This window comes from Nycticebus coucang, chromosome 11 (genome assembly GCF_027406575.1).
Source record: "Nycticebus coucang isolate mNycCou1 chromosome 11, mNycCou1.pri, whole genome shotgun sequence".
Taxonomy (NCBI): Eukaryota; Metazoa; Chordata; class Mammalia; order Primates; family Lorisidae; genus Nycticebus; species Nycticebus coucang.
The window spans coordinates 63811388-63832876 of NC_069790.1; the positions used below are offsets into that span (position 1 = coordinate 63811388).

The 21489-nt window shown below is 34.3% G+C and overlaps 3 protein-coding genes across 12 annotated transcripts in view; 1 reads left to right on the top strand and 2 right to left on the bottom strand.

Annotated features, from left to right (window-relative positions):
• The window catches only part of RUNDC3B (RUN domain containing 3B), a 141684-nt gene that overhangs the window by 104064 nt on the left and 16131 nt on the right, over positions 1–21489 (bottom strand). For all 10 annotated transcript variants that reach the window (XM_053609097.1, XM_053609095.1, XM_053609091.1 and 7 more), the window contains exon 2: positions 17924–18039. Coding sequence is in view for 8 of the 10 variants with exons in the window: in XM_053609095.1 (XP_053465070.1) it covers positions 17924–18039 (116 nt within the window). In the remaining 2 variants the exon portion in view is untranslated. The remainder of the gene's footprint in view (positions 1–17923; positions 18040–21489) is intronic.
• The window catches only part of ABCB1 (ATP binding cassette subfamily B member 1), a 206351-nt gene that overhangs the window by 18773 nt on the left and 166089 nt on the right, over positions 1–21489 (top strand). The gene's annotated exons all lie outside the window — the stretch shown is intronic.
• Positions 7821–8117, bottom strand: LOC128598568 (60S ribosomal protein L37-like). Its single transcript, XM_053609103.1, has one exon. It carries the CDS (start codon positions 8115–8117, stop codon positions 7821–7823), a length of 297 nt encoding a protein of 98 aa, XP_053465078.1.

A 21489-nucleotide genomic window follows, 5' to 3' on the forward strand; every position in this document is an offset into this window, starting at 1 on the left:
TTTTTCATTTATTTCAAATATTTAATTGCTTTAATCACGTCAATATGTTTAAACCATTCCAGACCATTTAAAGTTAGCCAGAAATATCCAGAATAGACAGCAATATACTGGATTCCAAATTACCAAGAATCAAATTTCAACAACTCTAAATTTATAGAAGGAAAAAAAGGCTCAGGGAGAGCTGCCAGGACACAGTACGTCTCTGCCCCAGAAGCTGCCAGCTGATCCACACCTTTGGCTATAGGCAGGCTATGACATTTGGAGAATCAGTTGGATTTCCTGGTTGGTTACACATTCTCACTGACAGCCCAGAAATAAGAAAGAAAAAAAAAGGCAGTGAAACATGTATTGTGTCTAGTGTAAATATTTTTCATATACAATTTAAATCTTTAGAATTGTTGCTGCCCCTCAAAAATAAGTGAATTACAAAGCTCACATTATTTCACAGTGGCCCAAGACTCTGCTGTTTGTAGAAAGGGTTCACATATGCAATTGAAATAAAATCTTTTGTTATAAAACATACAACATTAAAATAAAGTGATACAGTATTTTACCATTAGGTGCCTTAGAAAAATAGTTGAGACAAGACCAAATAGACCAGGTTCAGAAAGTGTTTTGTTCAAGCACAAAATTCATTCAAATACAAGTTATAATCATACTATACATAGTTATTTTAGATACTACTTTCTGAAATGTTAGCAAAGAAGAGTCCACTCAGGTATGCAGTATACCAAAGACACAACATTTCCTGAACCAGAAAGTATGTAATTTTCAAAATAAAATCATTGAAAATAATGTACTAATTTTTGTATTAATGTTGAAATTAGGCTTCACACAGAAAAGATTATTGACCACTGCTTTAAACAAATATATCTGTCTTGGTGATAAAACTGAATGTGGCTCTAATTCATGAATATGATATTTATTTTTACAAATTTTTAATGTCAGCCCTGTTTCAAATTCAGCTTTCTATTCATTTCTATTTCTTTGATAATTTAACTACATTACCATGATTGATATAACTTAATAAATGTTAACAGTTATGTAGGAGGTGAACTTCTGGCTTTTGCTATACATATTCTAATTTTCCATCTCTCAGTTTATATATTGTTCTAATTAGGTTGCAGGTCGATGCCTTTATATAAATGTGCCAGGATAGATTACAGAAAAGACTCCTAGATGAACTGATCTGAAAATAGACTGTCATTTGTAAGGCAAATAAAAGTAATTATAAATTCTCAGATAATAATTGGACCTTTTACAAGTATTATCTTTAAATTGGCAAGGTCACATAGAACATACTCTATTCTGTTACTATTTAACAATAATAATGCTGGTGTAAGTTCTTTTCTAAAAATTTGAATCTTCAACCTTGTATTTATATATGAGAAAAATTATCCATAAAGCAACAGGTACAAATACAATTAAATACTGTAATTCAGCTAACAATAAAACAATATCTTATATGTGGCCATTTTTCATCTTTTAACAAGTTCTGGAATTAAAATGTATCATATGTAACTTCTCTTAAACTTTTAATAGACTGCTTTAAAATGGCTTTTATAGGAAAATAGATACAGAGTATTTATTAGTTGATTTAACAATTAAAAAAATCAAGTACATAAATTGTGCTAATCTTTTGAAGTTGAAAGGCCATAATAAGTTTAAGGAAAGAAAATGGAGAATTTTAATAAAATGAAATTATTAGATCATATGAACTATAGTAATTGGTAAATAGGAAAAACTATTAATGACTAGAAATTACATGAATACTTCCATTTAATTTTACTTCCTTGAAATTAAAGTATTTAAATTTATGGAAAACAAGGATAACAAAAGTACAATTAAAAAGTTTACAGAACAGGCTCGGTGCCCATAACTCAGTGAGCAGGGCACTGGCCACATACACTGAAGGTGACGGGTTTGAGCCTGACCTGGGCCTGCTAAAAAACAATGACAACGGCAACCAAAAAACAGTTGGGCATTGTGGTGGGCACCTGTGGTCCCAGCTACTTGGAAGGCTGAGGCAAGAGAATCGCTTAAGTCCCAGAGTTTCAGGTGCTGTGAGCTGTGACGCCACTGCACTCTACCGAGGGTGACATAGTGAGACTCTGTCTCAAAAAAAAAAAAAAAAAATTATAGAACATAACTGAATTATGGGGTCATCTCAGGTTCTTATAAACTATCAAGAAAACTATGAGAGATATTTAAAAATTTAGTGTAAAAATACAGTGAATATGTAAACACACACAAATATTAGGCATTCAAAATTCTAACATACTTTAATCAACTCTTAATCATGGCATATAGGTATATATTAGAAAAAGTAAATCACACATTACAACAAGAATTTAGCATTAGACTTCTAGCAAAGTACTTTGTAGTGATTTTAATTTCCTTAAGGAAAAGGGATAACAATACTATGAATTTATAAAAGATTTTGAGAACTCATTAAAATTAGAAAATCAGAAGGAGGCTGGAACTGAGATTATTCTAATACCCTCCAAAAATGAATGAAGTCCACTAAACTGTAATCTTTCCCTGTCCTATAAAATGAAAAATATTTACTTTCCTTAAATGAGCCATAGTTGAGCAATAAAGTAATCAAAACTATTGCTGAATTTATGCAACAAGAACAAAATTAACAAGAAGGCAAATTTCTATGACTCAAAGTAAAGTATGATTTGATAATTACAAGTTCTATGTTAATTTACAAGTTCTTTATTAATAATTATAAGTTCTATGTTCTATGTTAATTTGCAAAAGTCATGAGGTCAAAACTAGAAATGTTCTATTACAGAAGAACCTCCATAGTTGACCACCTCCCTACAATGGCCACCTCCTTAAGTTGATCTCATTTTCATAGACAGACATACACCACATGTACATATCAGTACAGTAGGCCTAGTTCCTTTATGTTGCCCACCTCCGTATGTTGACCAGTGTGCTATAGTCCCTTAGGTAGTCAACTTATATAGGGTCTCCTATATTTTTCTGGCAGAAACTCAAAGAGGTACAACCATAATAAAATATGAACTACCATCAGAGACCATCAATTCCTTGTAAAGCCAAGATATTAGACTACCTGGTAGAATCAAAAACTTCTTAAACTCTCTCTTGTCTTAAAAAGATATTCAAAAATATTTCAGACAATTTTTTTTGAGCCAAGATTTCATTTCACTCTGTCACCTAAGCTAGAACAACAGTGGTGTGATCATAGTTCACTGCAACCTCAAACTCCTGGGCTAAAGCAATCCTTTGGCTTCAGCCCCCAAGTAACTGGGTCTACAGGCAAGTGCACCCACACCTGGCTCATTGTTAAACTTTTTGTAGAGACACAGTCTCGCTAGTGCAATCCTCTTGCATCAGCCTCCCTAGTAGTTAATAATTAAAAATAATTAGAAAATTTGAGAAAAGTCAACAAAATTTGGGAAATGACTTACGGTCATTTATATATTAAATATTATGTAGTTGTTAAACAGGAAATGGAAATATATACAAGAGAATAAAGAGCATATGCAGAAACAAATGTACATGAATGTTTACAGAAGCATTATTCATAAGAAAAAAAGTGGAAGCAATCCAAATGTCTATTAACCGATGAGTGGATACACAAAATGTGATATTATCCATATAGTGAGTATTTTTCAGCCATAAGATGGGTGAAGTACTGATACATCCTACAACGTGAGTGAACTTTGAAAACATTATGCCAAGGAAGCCAAGCATAGAAGGCCACATAATTTATGATTCCATTTATATGGAATGTGCAGAATAAGTAAATCCATAGAATAGAAAGTAATTAGTGGCTGCCAGGGGACAGGGGAAATGAAAGGATATGGGGTTTCTTTGGGGGGTGATGAAACTTTTCTGGAATTAGATAGTAGTGATAGTTGCACAACTCTGTAAATATACTAAAAACCACTGAATTGTATACATTAAAATAGCTAAAATAGTAAATGTTACATTATGTGAATTTTATCTCAATTTTTTTTAATACTAAAAAAAAATAAAATGGAAAATGTAGGTATGGCCACAGAAAGATGCCTATAACATACTAAGGCTAAATACAGATCACAACAAAGAAAAATATATACATATATTCATATACATATGATGACTATTGGGCAAAGTTGCCAGCTACAATTACATATGGGATTTCTGGAAGTTTTTATATATTTTTATTTATTTATTTATTTATTTATTTATTTATTTGTTTTGAGACAGAGTCTCACTTATCACCCTCAGTAGAGTGCTATGGCATCATAGCTCACATCCTCAAACTCTTGGACTAAAGCAATCCTCTTGCCTCAGGCTCCTGAGTAGCTGGGACTGCCACAATGCCTGGCTATTTTTTAAGAAAACGTCTTGCTCTTGGCTCAGGCTGGTCTCGAACCTGTGAGCTCAGGCAATCCACCTCCTCAGCCTCTCAGAGTGCTACAATTACAGGCATGAGCCACTATGCCTGGCCCTTGGAAGTCTTTATTAATACTACCTACTGCTTTATATTTGAACCTCTCATTACTTTTTTTTTTTAACCTCTCATGACTTTTACAAGGAGTAGGAGGAAGAAGAAACAAAAAATGATTGGTAGCCAAAAGACTTAGTATATATGACAAAAAGGTTAAGAAATCATCTTTTCTTCTTACTACTATAGTAGACTATTAACAGGAATGGAAACACAGTCAAGCTATTTGTTCAGTAATTACTGCATAAAATTTTAAAAGGGAGAGGGAGCTTTCTTGAAAGGCATCAGAAAAACAATGTATGATGAGGGTTATAAGCTTAAGAGCAAATAAAGCATAGGAATGTAATTTTGATTGAAAAGGACATATAAAAATGTAGAAATTTGGGTGATATTTAAATTTTTCTAGTTACCTTTTTCCCTATAATTGCTTTAGAGATTAAAACTTTGTTTTTACAATGTATTAGAATCTTAAATTTACCACAAAACATTCAAAACTTTCTGTTTTTAGAATCTATTAGAATCTTAAATTTACTACAAAACATTAATATATGTGACACACAACATCAAAGAATATATATATATTCTCTATGCATTTTAAAACACTGACTCAGATTCATCATGGTATATATAATCCTGCATACTTCAAGGATAACTCGAATATTATGATTTTCTGAGATATAAAACCTATTGCAACTGTCCTAAATTTCCAAGTATGTAACTTAAAAAGGTGTTTCTCAGAGTGGCCTTGTCCGTTGTCTAAAAGCCAAACTTTGGTGACCTTCAGAGCCAATTTCTTATCTCTGGTACCATGTTTTGGCATGAGTATATGGGTTTTTTATTGGATAAGTTGTGTTCATATATTACTACAGAAACAATTCAAGTCTTATTTTGTGTGCAAACCAAGAACCAAAAGTTGGAAAACCTTCAAAAATGAACAAAGAAAACTCAAAGGCCAATGGACAGGTTTATCTTTACTCATTGTTTCTAATAATGTTTACACTGCACTTCAAAAGATGGCCTCATGGGGAGGTGACTATTTATTATCAAAATCAGGAAGAGCTTTGAGGTTCAAGCCAGGGTTCCTGAGCAAAGGCTAGGTATCATAACAGTTCAACTGGATTACAAAAATTTCAAAATGTCAAATCACAGGAGTTTGAACTCTTTTTAAGAATCTGAATCCAAGTGCTAGCAGAAAAAAAAATACGGAGTTATTACTCTTACATTAAACATTTAATTTTCCAAAATACATTAACTTACTGTCTACCATATCTCAAGCACTGGTCTAGAAATTTGGGATACATCAGTGAACAAAACAGATGAAGATCTTAGCCCTAGTGAAGCCTACTTTTCAGTAGAGGTAAAGATCCTAGCTCTAGTGAAGCTTACATTTTAGTGAAAACGAAGAAAGACAATGAACAATAATCATAATAAATAAATCACAATATGTTAGAAGGTAAGACTTAAAAAAACTAATGCAAGGTAAAAAGGGCAGAAGTGCATGGGGATGAAAAGAGGGAAGGTGATTTATAATTCAAAATACGGTGGAAGGTTAAACTCATTGAGTAGTTTTAAACAGACGAAGGCGTTAACCATGCAGATACTAAAAGAAGTGTGCTCCTTATACCAGGAACAGCCAGTAGAGTGGAGCACCGTGGTGGAATGGGCTCGATACAGCCAGGAAAAATTTTAAAAAACTAAACTGACAAGGCTAGAGCATAGTAACTTCAGGGCAAAAAAAGTTTAACTGTACATAAAAATAACTGGGGGAAAATTTCAGAATCATTGCAAAATCTAAAGTAAATGTGAGTTAGCAAGCCAAACGTTAATGAGTATAATTAGCAGATTTTAGGAGATTTATTTGACATAAGGTCTTATTAAATTCAATCCCTTTTTCCTTTAAGTGGTACGTTACTAATTGATAGCCTGTAGTTTGCCATGATACTCAGTAGCTTTTTCATTTTAATCAATTATCTTCCATGTAACCTTTCCAAAATTCACTAATATATCCCATCCTCACACCATCTAGCTTAAGTTTACAAGGTTGTTTCTAACCATGTTACTGCTAAATTTCATATTTTTCTTTAACTTGTTCTACTGGTCTATAAATAATCAACGTCACAGATGACATTGTAAAGAATTAAATCGCAATTTTTATTATTTGGGGCACTTACACGCCTTTTTTCTTTCTTTTTTTACACGCCTCTTCCCTCTGTGAATCCATGCCTCCTTGGTGTACATCATGGTCATTAGTACTGCAATTATGACTTGATAACACATCACTAATTGTTAATGTAACCTCCTTCTTCCTTTCAAGACTGTTTCATATGAAAGTTACCTTATTATTAGTTAGTCCAGGTCCTAGATAGGTTGCCAAGTAAGAGATAAATGGGATAAAGAGAACCAGGTATGTATGTGTGTAAAAGATGGCGGCAGGGGTTAGGGGTGCTGGGGTAGGGGAAGAAAGCAAAAAAAAGAGTAGAAAGTATGTGTGAAATTTCAAATTTAAGGCATGTGCTTCAGAAAAAGGATAGGGAACTCATGCTATATGTCATTTCCAAAGCAGAGGAAAAGTAGGAGTTGCATTCGGCCAAGAAAAATACAAAGGGGTGATGGCAAAAGAATGTTCCTTGGGACTTCTCACTGTGCTCTGACAAACGATCCAGCTTTCCAGAGTAAGTGGAGATCAAGGAGTTGAAACCTTATTTATTATTAAAAAAAAAATGGGATTTCCCCCCATTTTAAAATGTTTTAATAAAAGCAATAAAATTTGAAGCAGTTATAAAGTTATTTTTTAACTTATGGTAAGTTCACTGTTGGTATACAGTTCTGTGATTACTGAAAAATGCAGGGAGCTATGTAACCACAACCATAAGACACGTAACAGTTCCACCCCCTGCCGCCCAAAAAAACTCCTCCATGCTGATGCTATACAGTCAAATAGCACCCCACCCAACCCCCACCCTCTAGCCCATAGTAACCACTTTACCATTATTTGTTTTATGGACTATGCTTCTTCATGTTTAAAATCTGTTTTCCTACTTAAAAGTAACAAAAATATTCTGCATTTTTATTTAAGAATTGTATACTTTTACACTTTGAGTTTAGTTCTATAACCGATGTTGAGTTAACTGCTCTATAGAACGTGAGGTATAGGACAAGGTTAATTTTTTGCACACAAGTATCCAATTATTCCAGCATCATGTTTTGAGAAAGTTTAGCATTTCTCCACTGAAGTGCTTTTGCATTTTTGTCAAAAACAAATCAGATTGAGTGTATCTGTATAGACATTTTTCTTTTTCTTTTTTTAGATTTTTAAAAACCAAAGCATTTATTGCATGACTAATTGTTGAAATTAGTAAGATGATCTGGAGGCTGCAACAGCTGCCCTCTTGGGTTTAGGCACTGATTCTTGATGGAATCCAGGCCTGAATCTGCGGTATACAATTTTGAGGTGCCTCATCCTACCAGTCTTGGTGGTATTTCTTCTTTCAGCCTTGGCACTCCAGTTATACTTTCTCTGGCACTTGGCAGGATAGCCACATTTGCCACGGGTCAACTTTTGCAGGTGGTAGGCCTTAGAGCCACAGCGGTGGCACAGCGTATGCATCTTATTCCAATGTTTTCCAATCCATGATATTCCTTTCATCATCATGCTTCTATGGCCAAGACCAAATAGCTGTATGGATCTTTTCCTGAACTCTCTATTCCACTGTTTTAATACATATGTATAAGCCTTCACCAATAACACACTGATCACTGCATCTTAACAATAGGTTTTGAAATCAGATAGTTTGAGCCTCCAACTTTGTTCTTCCTTTATGAAATTGTTTTGCCTATTTTAGCTACTTTTACCCAGCCATATAAATTTTAGAACCATTTTTGTTGACAATATAAAAAAGCCTCCTACAACTTTGAGATTGCAGATCAGGATGAAGAGAACTGACATCTTCTCAATACTGAGTTTTCCCACCTATAGTAAAGAATTATTCATCCAAATTGTCAGTAGTACCAAAGTTGATATTTTATTGTTGTATTTTATTGTTATAAAGTTCTGTAGATGCACTTTAAGACCTAGCTTGGGAAGAGTTTTTTTAACATGAATGTTAAAATTTGTAAAATGCTTTTTTATGTATATTGATATCATTCTATAATTTTTACTCTTTAGTCTGTTAATAAAAGGAAACATTTTATTTTCAAATACTCAAATATCCTTGCATTCTAGAGTATGATTTGTTAATGTTTTATTAAAGATTCTGGTGTTTATGTCCACGAGGGGTATCATTATAGGCACACCTTGTTTTACTGCATTTTACTTCGTTGTGCTTTGAAGATACTTTATTTTTTACAAATTCAAGGTTTGTGCCACCCTGTGCCCACCAAGTACCATTTTTCCAACAGCACATACCCACTTTGTGTCTCTTTGTTATATTTTTGCAATATTTCAGACTTTTTTCTTTATTATTATATCTGTATGGTGATCTGTGATCAGTGATCTTTGACGTTACTGCAGTTACCAAGTGTAATTGTGGATTTTTTCTGTTAGTTCTATCACCTTGTTACTTTTGGGAACTCCGTTGTTAGCTGTGTTTATACTTCAGGTTTCTTTCGTCTTCTTAGCATACTGACCTGCTTTTCAATATGTTAATGTCAAATTTCATCTCTATACATTTTCTTCGCTCTGAAATCTCTGATACAGCAACTCTAGCTTGCTTTCAATTAGTTTCTGCATGGAATACCTTTTTCTGTCCTTTTGTCTATCTGTATCACTGTATTTAAAATGGGTTTCCTTAAGTAGTCTTTTTTTTCCACCCAATCAAAATATTGCATTTAACTGGTGTAATTAGAGAACTTATTAATGTAATTATTAATATGATTGGATTTGATATTTCATTGTTTGTTTTCTTCTTATCCTTTCTGACTCTTTCTTGGATAATTTTAATGTTTTAGCATTTCATTTTGTTTATTGGCTTTCTGGCTAAATATCTTAGTAATTTTATAGTCACTGCTTTAAAGAATATAACACCTAACTTTTAACAGTCTACTTAGAGCTAATATTTTACCATTTCAAGTAAAACATATAACCATATTGTTCTCTATACTCTCCGGCCTTTGTTCTAAATGTCACTTGTATTAGATATGCAAACATTTAAACGTTCCTTAGTAATTATATAAGTTTTGCTTTAGAGAGGCATATTCAAAAGGCCCTAAGGGGAGGCAAAAATCTGCTATATTTAGTCAGATATTTACCACTTTTGTTGTTCCTTTTTTTTTTTTTCTGCAGTTTTTGGCTGGGGCTGGGTTTGAACCTGCCACCTCTGGTATATGGAGCCGGCACCCTACTCCTCCGAGCCACAGATGCCACCCCTATTGTTCATTCTTTATTTATGAAGTTCTAGTTGCTTTCTGTTGTCTCGCTCTAGCCTGAAGAACTTTTGTTAGCATTTCTTTTAGGTCAGTTCTGCTAGTGAAAATTCTTGAATTTCCTTCATCTGGAAATTCTTTATTTTGCTTTAATTTTCAGGCATGTTTTCACTGAATATAGCATTTTTAGTTAGCAGTTCTTTTCTTTCAGAACTCTAAAAATGCTCTCCCACTGTGTGATATGCACTGAATTATCTGCCACTAAAATTCGTATGTTGAAGCCCTATCCCCCAGTGTGCCTGTGTTTGAAGATAAGGACTTTAAGTAGATAATTAAGTTTAAGTGAGATATAAGAATGGGGCCTTGATCCAATAGGATATGTGTCCTTATAAGAAAAGATACCAGAAGCTCTTTCTTCAATGAAAAGGACACAGGAAGAAGTTAACCATCTACAGGCCAGAAAAAGAATTCTCACTAGAAAGCAAATCAGTCAGCACCTTGAACTTCGTAGCTTTCAGAATGGAAAAATAAATTTCTGTTACTTAAGCTTCCTGGTCAGTAGTATGTGTTAGTCAATCTAAGAAGACTAAGACACAGAGTAGTTAAACTATTAGTGAACTCACACTCCATCTTGGCTAACATCCTAAGTTCAGTAAGCTTTTTCAACAGTAACTTTTGAAGGTAAAGTATATAGTATTCTAAAAGATGTAAGATAAATAAAACTCATGCTAAGAAAAGGTAGAGCACAAAAATAATTTTCTTGAAAAATTCACTAGAATAAAAAATGTATATAATGAAGAATTCAGAATACAATAATACATAATAGAGTAAGAAGAAAAGCCATCTACAGGAAAAGCTTATTAAGAACTGACCAAGCTGGGCATGGTGACTCACGCCTGTAATCCTAACACTTTGGAAGGGTAAAGTGGGAGGATCACTTGAGGCCAAGATCACAACCAACCTGAGCAACATGGTAAGACTCAAAAAAAGAAAAATAGAACAATTTGCTTGGCATGGAGCTTGGCATGTGGGAGTCTCAGGCAGGAGGGTAGTTTCAGCCCAGGAGTTTGAGATTGTAGTGAGTTAAGACTATGCCCCTGCACTCTAGCTGAGCCGTCAGAGTGAGGCTCTGTCTCAAAACAATAAATAAATAAAAATTAAAATTAACTTAAAAATTGACCTGCAGCTAATCTGGGAAGAGGAAATAGCAACTCAATAACTTCTATGAATAATAAACGGAAGGAGTAGACCTTATGCTCAAGTAGAAGAGAACCTTGTACATAAAGTAATAAAAAGAGTTAAATCCATCAGAATAATAACACAGTTTGAAATTTCTGCAATATCAATGGATTAAGCCATCAAAAATATGACTAAAATTTGAAAAATATAATCAATAATTAAAGAATACATGGTCTTCTCAGGTGAACATTTATTAAGCTGGAGACCATTAAGCAAGTCTCACAAATTTCAAAAAAATCTCCCATACAGACCAAATTCTCTAACTATAACTTAATTCATAGAGAAGTAAAAAGGAAAATGTAAAATATCTCCTATTTTCAGAAATATTAAATATAAACTTCCAAATAACATATAAGGCAAAGAAGAAATAATGAAAAGTAAAAATTACTTAGAAATGCATATTAATGAAAATAACACATATACAAATTTATAAATATAGCCAAAGTAGTTATTGCGGAGCAGTCTCCACAACTGGAGAGATTTGTGGAAATTAATCTTCTAAGAGTCCAATGTAAACATAAGATAGCTAAAGAAGATATAATGACAGAAACAAAAATGCCATTAGCACACATAAATGATCAACAAAGCTGTAAGTTAATTATATGAAAGACTATAAAACTGTCAAATCTCTGGCAATACTGGTCAAGAAAAAAAAAAGAAAAATAACTAATAGCCATAAAATAAAGACAAAGAACTAAAAAACAAAGAAAAAATTTAAAATGTAACACAGACAAAAGAATAATCAATGCTGAAGATGCAAAAAGAGACAAACTAGCTGATATTTATGTGGAAAAATCATACCAAGTAGTCAATGATGAAGTTTTTCTTTCACTCTTCAATAGCAGCTTAAATTAAATATACCACATCCTTCAGAGGAAAGAGATGGCTAGTAAATGATGATGAAAAGAGTAGTATTTTAAAGAAATAGAATCTTAACTTTATCAAGCTGTAAATATGTTTTAGTCTTTACACCTCTTTGGGAAACTATAAATTGTACAAATCATTCCTGAATTTTTTTAAGTGTGTCACATAACAGAGAATATCACAACCAGATATTAACTTATTTACTTATTTATTTTCATTTTTATTTTTATTTTTTGAAACAGAATCTCACTGTTGCCCTAGGTAAAGTCTTGTGGTGTCATAGCTCACAGCAACCTCAAACTCTTGGGCTCAAATAATCTTCTTGCCTCAGCCTCCCAAGTAAGCTGGGACTACAGGCGCTTGATAGTCCCAGCTATCATGATACTTGGCTTGTTTCTATTTTTTAGTAGAGACAGGGTCTTGCTCTTTCTCAGGCCGGTCTTGAACTCCTGAGCTCAGACGATCCACCTGACTTGGCCTCCCAGAGTGCAAGGATTACAGTTGTACCTGGCTACAACTGGATATTTAAAAATTAAGAGTACAGAGAAGAAAGTGACAACTTTAAAGAGAATATAGACCCAAAGAATACAGAAGAAATCAATAACCTGAACAGACCCATAAAAGAAGGTGAATTTGTAGAATGTGTACATCTGTGCACATAGGCACACCCACACGCACACACTTCACCCAGCGTTTTTACTGACAACCTTTATTTCATAGATGAAGATTCCAAGCGTATGCGCAATTCTTCAAAAGAACAAAAAAGATAAAACAACTTTAGTTTATTTCATGAAGCTAGTATAACCTTGATAACAAAAACTGAAACAAGTACAAAACTTGTGGTGGAAACAAAAATTGTAACACTGTCTGATGTGGTCCTAAATGTGTGTTCATAATTATTATATGTATACAATCATTTTATTATATTATATATGTATATAATTATTATATTATAAATTGGGAAGGCAAAGAGGTATAAAACTGAGGCTTTTAAACTTCACACTGGAAAATGATGATGCCAGCAGACTGTGGTAAGTTATGGATATAGTGTAATACCTACAGCAATCAGTGAAAAGTCTATGAAAAGAGATATGCCCAATAACAATACAGATAAATAAAAATGAAATTCTAAAAAAGTGTTCAGGGGCAGTGCCTGTGGCTCAAGGAGTAGGGCGCCGGCCCTATACACCGGGGGTGGTGGGTTCAAGCCTGGCCCTGGCCAAAACTGCAAAAGATATAAATAAAAAAATAAAAAAGTGTTCAATAACCCACAGGAGGACAAAAAAAAGAAAACAGAGAAACTAAGAGTATATGGAACAAGCAGAATAGTAAAATATAAAATGCGAAACCTACTGTATTTACCTATATTTTTGCTTAATGTATTCTTTCTTCTTTCCTAATATTCCAAAGGTCTTTCTTTACCATTTCCTTTCTACTTAATGAAGTTTCTCTAGCTGTTTTTTTAGAGTAAGTCTGCTGGCAGCAAATGCCTTTAGTTATTTTTTCATGTTGAGGTCTTAATTTTCCCTTCATTATTGTCAGAGAAATAATGCCGCATGTAATATCCTGTGTTAAAAATTCTTGTCTTTCAGCACTTGAAAGACACTTCTTGGTCTTCATATTTTCTGATAAGAAATATGTTTTCCTTATAAGCAAGGTATCATTTTTCTCTAGCTACTTGCAACATTTTTTTTCTTTGACTTTATTTTTCTGAAGTTTAATTATGATGTCTCCTGGCATGGATTTCTCTGGATTTTTCCTGTTTATGGTCCACTCAGTTTCTTAAATCTGTATGTTTATATCTCTTAATAAATTTGAGAAATTTTCAGCTATTATTTGAGTACTTCCTCTGTCTCTTACTCTTCTCCTGTCTTTCAAGAATTCTTACGACAGGAGTTATCTTTTGTTACTGTTCCACAAATCCCTGATGCTCTCTGTTCTTCAGATTGGAAATTTTTCCTGATGGGTCCATCCACTGACCAAAATTTCAATTTTTTAATTTTTCAGCATCAAATTTCCATTTGGTTCTTTTCTTCCTTTCCTGTGGCTTTCCATGTTTTTCATTTGCTTCTAGCATTTTATAATTTCTGAAAACATTTTTATCCTGTATTTTATAACCTTTGTCAGTAATTCTAACACCTCTGTCATCTCAGTGCTGACATTTATAATTTTAGATCCTCCTGATTCTTGGTATGACAAAAGATTTTCAACTGAAACCTGAACTTGCTCATATTATATTATGAGACTCTAGACCTTTATTTACAGCTTCTGTTTTAACCGGCTTTCTATGACACTGCTCCAGAAGGGAAAGGTGGGGGGAAGAGGTACCACTTCATTATTGCCAAGTAGTAAGAGAAATCTAAGTATGTCAGTTGGCTTCCCTTAATACCCAAGTGAGAGTCCAGGCTTCTACATGGTCTCCATTAGCCAAGGCTAGGATGACTTCTTTACTACTTGGTGAAAGACACACTCTTTATCTAATAGTCCTCTTCTAACACCACCCCAGCAGGGTAGGGAATGGCACGTCACTATTCTGGGTGAAGATGGCAGCCCAGGTCCCCAATATGGTATCCATAAATATGGCAGGAAGGTAGAAGGTTGGAAGAGAGGGTTTTCATGACTGGCCAGGAGGTAATAAGTCCCAGCTCTCTGTGTGACCTTCTCTGACACCACCTTAATGATAGTATTGGGACACTTTGTTACAGCCTCATGAGGAAAGAATTCTAGGCTTCCCATTTAGCCTTTTTGGCCTGGTTTGAACCCACCACCTCCGGTATATGGGGCCAGCGCTCTACTCCTTGAGCCACAGGCACTGCCTCCATTTAGCCTTTTTGGAACGTGTGGTACCATAGTTTTTGTGTAAGTAGAGCAGAGACAGTCTAAAAGCTTTGTCTTGCTAAGCAGTTCTTTTCCTAGTCCTTTGGCTACAGAAAAGGGTTCTAGCCGAGAATTTTTGTTTTCTTATGCCTGATGACATTTGTCGGTTGCTCGCTTATCCAGACCCAAACTGGGATATATGAGGCAAAAAGAAAACCAAGGGAACCCACTACTGTGTCATCGCTAAGGTCCCAAGGTTCTTAGCCCGTCTTTCTTCTACCCTCTACCTTTCGCTTTCTTCTTGTGTTTGCACTTACAGTGCCAAGAGTTCTTGGTTGTACATACGAGAGAAAGGAGAAAGTATGTCAATCTCATCCTCCCAGAAGCAGAAGTCCTCCTGAATTGCATCCCCCCTGCCCACCCCTACCCCCCAGCTGATAGAATGATAGAAGCTACAAGGCCAGGGGTTTTTGTTGTATTCACTACTGCATGCCCGGAGCTTACAACAGGCCTCACTTCCCCATCCTGGCTTTAACAAATTGTTCCACTTACATAGCCAGCTTCTGCGGTGGCTTTTATTAGAGGAGGTGGGGGTTGGGTGCAGAGAAGTATGATGTTTTAAGATAAATAAGCAAAAGTTCAAAAATAACTACACTGAAAAACCTGAACTAAGGTCTCATTCAATTCTTATATTCTGTGATTAATTCCTGCTTCTTAGCAATATTCCACAGAAATAAGATCATCACCTTACCGAGGGATGACTGCAAATAAAATTAATGTATATCATTTAAAAAGCCTCCTCTTTCTTCAATAGTGGGGCTTTAGAGTGAATTAAGTAGAAAACTGTCTCAGTTCTTAACTTTACCTGTTGTCAGTATAGCCTGCATTGTGTCCGAAGGACATTTTGTCTTTCTCTAGACAAATTTAATGTTAAAAGTAAATGCTATTTTACTTCAAAAATAGGCAGTAGCTCTAGAAAAGTAAATCTCGTACCCTCATGAAGTTATACAATTTTAATTTGCACTTCTATAAAGGAAGATGTTGGAAAAATTAGTTGCAATATACCTAAACCTTGAGTGAACAGAGTGCACCATTAAAATATAACTTCTTCAAAAGTAAAAGCAATTTGTTACATATTAAAATACTAAAAAATAGGAAATAAAACATTAAAGTTCCAGATACTTGAATTTTTATAATATCTCATCTCAAAAGTTATAGTTGATTTCATAATTCATACTATCTATACCAATCACAGTGACCACAATAGTCAATTTATATAAACTTTTTTAAAAAAACATGTTTTTAATTGTTGATCTTACCTATTTTAAAAAGTTAACACAAATCTTACTTTATCAGCTTTCTTACTATATTAATCACACAGATGGAATGACTATGCATAAGTCGATGAAAATATTCTATTTTCTTTTCCTTTCTTTTTTTTGAGACCATAGTTCACAGCAACCTCAAACTCTTGAGCTCAAGTGATTCTCTTGCCTCAGCCTCCTAAGTAACTGGGGCTACAGCCACCCACCACAACGCCCAGCTATTTTTAGGGACAGGATCTCACTCTAGGTCAGGCTGGTCTCAAACTCATGGGCTCAGGTGATCCGCCCACCTCAGCCTCCCAGAGAGCTGGAATTACAGGCATGAGCCATCATGCCTGGCCCAAGGTATTCTATTTTAATTATAGTATTTTTCAGAAATAACATTAATAGATGTGATTATTTAGAAGCAATTCAGGTTTACAATCCATATTTTTGCTGAGGCACAACTCGGAAGATGGCAGACTAGTTTGCAGAAGGGTTAGGCTTACATGGTTTATGCTTATTGTTTTCTATTAAGAGTTTTTTATGAATTCTGTGAGAGAATCATATGCTAAATGGTATAGCAAATCAAAGGAATTAGATCTTAAGACAAGATGCTGTGAACACTAAAGTACATCAGGGTCTACTGCATTCCATGTGTTTTTTAGTCATGTATTATTTATAAATTTATGTATAAAATTTAAAAATACGATCACTACACAATATAGTAACCCTCACAGTATCTCAAAATATGGAATACTTCAATATTCTTCTCTTTCATAGAAACTTATTTTCTTATAGAAGACAACATATTAATAGTAGGAAATTTAAGAAATGCAGAACAGCAGTAAGGAGGAAAAAAAACTCTTTCAAAAGGCAAAATAACCAACTTTTAACCAAAAATGTATTGCTATCATGTGAAATTGCAAAGGATTAAGTGAATTCAGGTTTTTTTCCTCCTATGTTATTAAGTTCAGTGCTGTCTTCTGGGCCCACAGTACTGGTCAACTCATTGAAACACCAATTGTCAAACCTGGATGCTTTCAAAAAGTATAGAATAGAGTTAACCCTCAGACTATACTTAGAAGTCTCTTTGGTAAATTGTATTACCAAAGCAGATTACTATTACTGACTTGAAATCATATCATCGTGATTGTAATAAAAATGTAAGTGAAAACATCAAGTTCCTTTTAGGAAAACTAGATAATGGAATTAAAGAGGTAAAGTTTTTATTTATTATTACTAAGATTTATACAAAATACTACTTCTTGATTTTTATTGAGTATAGTTTACATATGTATATTTTTAATGTCAAAAAATTTTAAATTCAGAGAGCATATAGCTACCATATTACCCTTAAAACTTCAAGAGATTTATATTTCTAATGTAAATATACTTACTGATTTAAGAAAACTAAAATCGAGCATCTCTTTTACATATCTAACTTCTTTTTACACTGCTAAAAAATTTTCAAAGATTCCTATGTTTAAGAGAGTAGAAGCTCAGCAAACAAAGTTAACACCTGGAATGCTTCTTTGTAAATTAATTAAAATACCATCTAGTAACTTTTGGAATGGGCTAACTTGTAACTTAAGCTTTTATTTTAATTACTTATGAAATGTGACTTTGCTCCTTGTACATGGCAATTAATACACGTAACATTTTAAACACATCTCAGAAATAGATGTACATCTGAGAACAGAGATTCTTTTCTAAAGACACAGGCCAAAAGACTAGGCATTCTGAAATCAGTTTTCTATTTCCCAAGATGCAGCATGGCTGCTAAGTCACATCTGAGTATAAGATTTCTAAAATTTCAAGCTTATAAATAGAGCTGCTGGAAGAATAAATAACACATTTTTGCTTTTACCTTTTAGCCGGTGGCTTAGAATCTGTTCCAAAATAGCTGCAAAATTGTTAAATCCAGGAGAAGAATCATCAATTGTCTCGAAGCAAGACCGATCAATCAGGGTCTTCACCGAAAACCTACGAAAAAAATTATTGTTGCTTTTAGGCAGATCTGATTCATTCACCTAAGCATGGAAACAATGAGAGGAAGCCAATTTTAGGAAGAAATGCAGAAATATTTTATAAAACTATATATTCTGAAAACTCCAGTTTTTCAAATTCACTCTGTAACTAGTAAACTTTACAGAAATATTAGGCTTTTCACTGACATGTTTACTATTTGCTGTGGTCTGAATGTTTGTGTCTTCTCCAAATTTCCTGTATTGGTCCTTAATCCCCAGTGCAATATTATTAAGGGATGGGACCTTTGGGAGGTAATCATAAGACAAGAACCCTCCTGAATGGGGTTAGCGCTGTTACAAAAGAGGTCCTAGGGAGCCTGTCTGCCTCTTCTGCCACATAAGGACACACAGAGGGCACCATCTATGAGGAATGGGGCCTCATCACACGGCAAATCTGAGGTGCTTTCATCTTGGACTTTCCAGTCTCCAGAACTGTGAACAATAAATTTCTACTTTTATTAAGTATCCATTTTAAGATATTTTGTTAAAGCAACCTGAAAGGACTAAGACAGTATCTATTGACCAAACCAAGGCTTAAGAATACCTCACTGTCCCCACAGCCATTAAAATAAAAATCAAAATATAACCTACTGATTAACTCAAAATTATTTAAAATCTATAGTACTACTACTTATAAGAAATTTGAGCTTCAGACTCAGAAGCTTTTAAGAGTTTTTGTCCACAAAGTAGAATAAAAATAGTATGTGCACATTCACGAAGTACAGATCCAAGGTTTTCATGACATTTACATAGGAAAACTTGTAAATCCAAATAGCGTGCTGTATTTTTTAATAGAATGTCCTTTAACTCTATTTCTAACTGCCCCAAATCAGTGCGTTTTCCACATCTCAGCTCAAATGCCGTCTCTTTACTGAAGACTTATCTACCTGCATGTTTTTAAGCACAAACTTGCATTTTGTTTGCCCTTAAAAGGTAATTACAATTTATCTTACTGCATTTTCTATCTCTATCTTACTAGTATATAAATTCTTTCGGAAACATGCCTTCTGTATGTTTGTGTCTTCCTCAGCACCTAGGAAAATACCTTGAACACTGTACTCAGTAAGTACTTGTCGATTTATTTGTAAGCTCTATTTTGAAAGGATGACAAAGAAATGTTTAAATACCACACGATGGCAAGAGCAAAATAAAATAGTTTGTGATTTTTAACATGTATAGATTCATATAACTACCATCAAAATCAAGATACAAAACAGCTCAGTCAACTCAAACTTCCTCACACTATTTCTTTAGAGACATATCCTATACAGGATGACATGAGTACCAAAGACAGTGGGGAACAAAGAGAAGGGGTAACTAGGATAACTGTTAAATAATTAGAAATAAAAACTATCAAGGAGACAAAAGAGTATAGAGACTATCACCTAGGTTTTAGGCTTGATGGCTATGCTGTTTAATCAGGACAGAAAATATAAGACACAGGTATAAAGGGAAATAGAGATGTGTTTTGTATCTTTGTATCTTTGATTTTGATGGTGGTTATATGAATCTACACATGTTAAAAATTACAAACTATATCCACTATTTCCCATATTAGAAATTAAAATGAGAATTTTTTTTTTTTTTTTTTGTAGAGACAGAGTCTTGCTTTATGGCCCTGGGTAGAGTGCCGTGGCGTCACACAGCTCACAGCAACCTCCAACTCCTGGGCTTAAGCTGTTCTCCTGCCTCAGCCTCCCGAGTAGCTGGGACCACAGGTGCCCGCCACAACGCCCGGCTATTTTTTGGTTGCAGTTCAGCTGGGGCCAGGCCTGAACCTGCCACCCTCGGTATATGGGGCCAGCGCCCCACCAACTGAGCCACAGGCACCACCCTAAAATGAGAAATTTTAAAATACAGGCCATCTACCCCTAACAAAGTGGTACAGGACCATAAAAATGACCATGCAAGCTAACATTATACAAAATGATCTTTATATTTAATGAACAAATTTAGAATTACCCTATGACATTTATAAATGTTTGTGAAAACATTAAAAACTCTCTTACAGCCAGTTATAATGTATTGGGAAATGAAGAAAATTCTAAAATAGATTTACTTTGTACTCTGTAATTTAATAAAACATTAGGAACACTGTTAATGTAAGTGTTTACTTCTTTGTAAAACACTTATCAAGAGTAATCTGGCCTGGGCATGGTGGCTCACACCTGTAATCCTAGCATTCTGGGAGGCCGGGGTGGGTAGATTTCCTGAACTCACAGGTTCAAGATCAGCCTCAGCAAGAGTGAGACCCCCCCATCTCTAAATATAGCTGGGCGTATCAGCTCCTAACATTTTAGTCTTCACATTTTCAATGCTGTGAAATACCTCCAAGAATCACTTTGATGTGAAGTGTCTTGTCAGCATCACTTCCTCTGGGACATCTGTCATGGTTCTGTCACAAACATTTTCCTAGTTTACATCAGGAAGTTCAGCTCCCTGAGTTCCTTTGGCTACATGTCTACATTCTCTTGAAGAACAAAGATGTCAACATCCCCATGATCAACAATTTCCTCTATAACTCTGTTTATGTTCCATTGAAGTTTCACTTCAAGCACTATCATTTTCCATTTCTTTTCTGTACTTTCATCTTTGAATATTGGCCAATTCATTCTTTTGATTACCCATTTTTGTAAACCTTTACCAGTTTATCATCAGGAGACAAGGAGGCAACAGAATCATAGGCTTTGCTTTCTGTGCATGAACTGAATAATAGATGCATAGTGACCAATCTTAGACAGACTTGGAAAGAGGTGATATGATTAATCACTGATCATAATGTTCATGTTCTATTTATGCAGTGATGTGTGAACAAATAACAAGCAGCAAAATACATACTTCATGCAATTACTCACAGCTAATACGTGCATAGGGTGGTAATTCGAACTGAACCCTTGTTTCATTAACTGATGCTATTTAAAGAAACAGAGAAATTCTGGAATCATGTATAAGTAAAGATTTTCTGCTTTTATTGATTAATTATAAACAAAATAATGGCATCATATATTACATAAATAATAATTTATAAAACTGTATTTTCCAAAACAAACATTCAGGAAGAATAGTTCACATGTTAGTAAATATCTTTAATGTTGAATTTAATAGAAAATAATTAGATTCTCATATCTGTTTCTACATTCAATCTATTCAAAGATTCTCGAAAACTCCACAGGATACTTGTTAGAGTATAAGAATGAAAAAGACAAACAATGTCTTGGAACCATTAAGAAAGGGTCTGGCTCCAGGAGCACACTATGAAAATCATTACTCTAAGGCATCCTCGGTAGGGAATGAAATAACTCTCCCATGCAACTGGAATGGCACCAATTACATATCACTAGACAGGGTGGCCGTGGAGTTCATGTGCAACTTAAAATAGTGAGCAATTTAAAACGGCACACGAACT

Excerpts from the sequence above, each read along its gene's own strand:
- LOC128598568 (XM_053609103.1), bottom strand. The coding sequence starts at position 8,117 with ATGATGAAAGGAATATCATGGATTGGAAAACATTGGAATAAGATGCAT.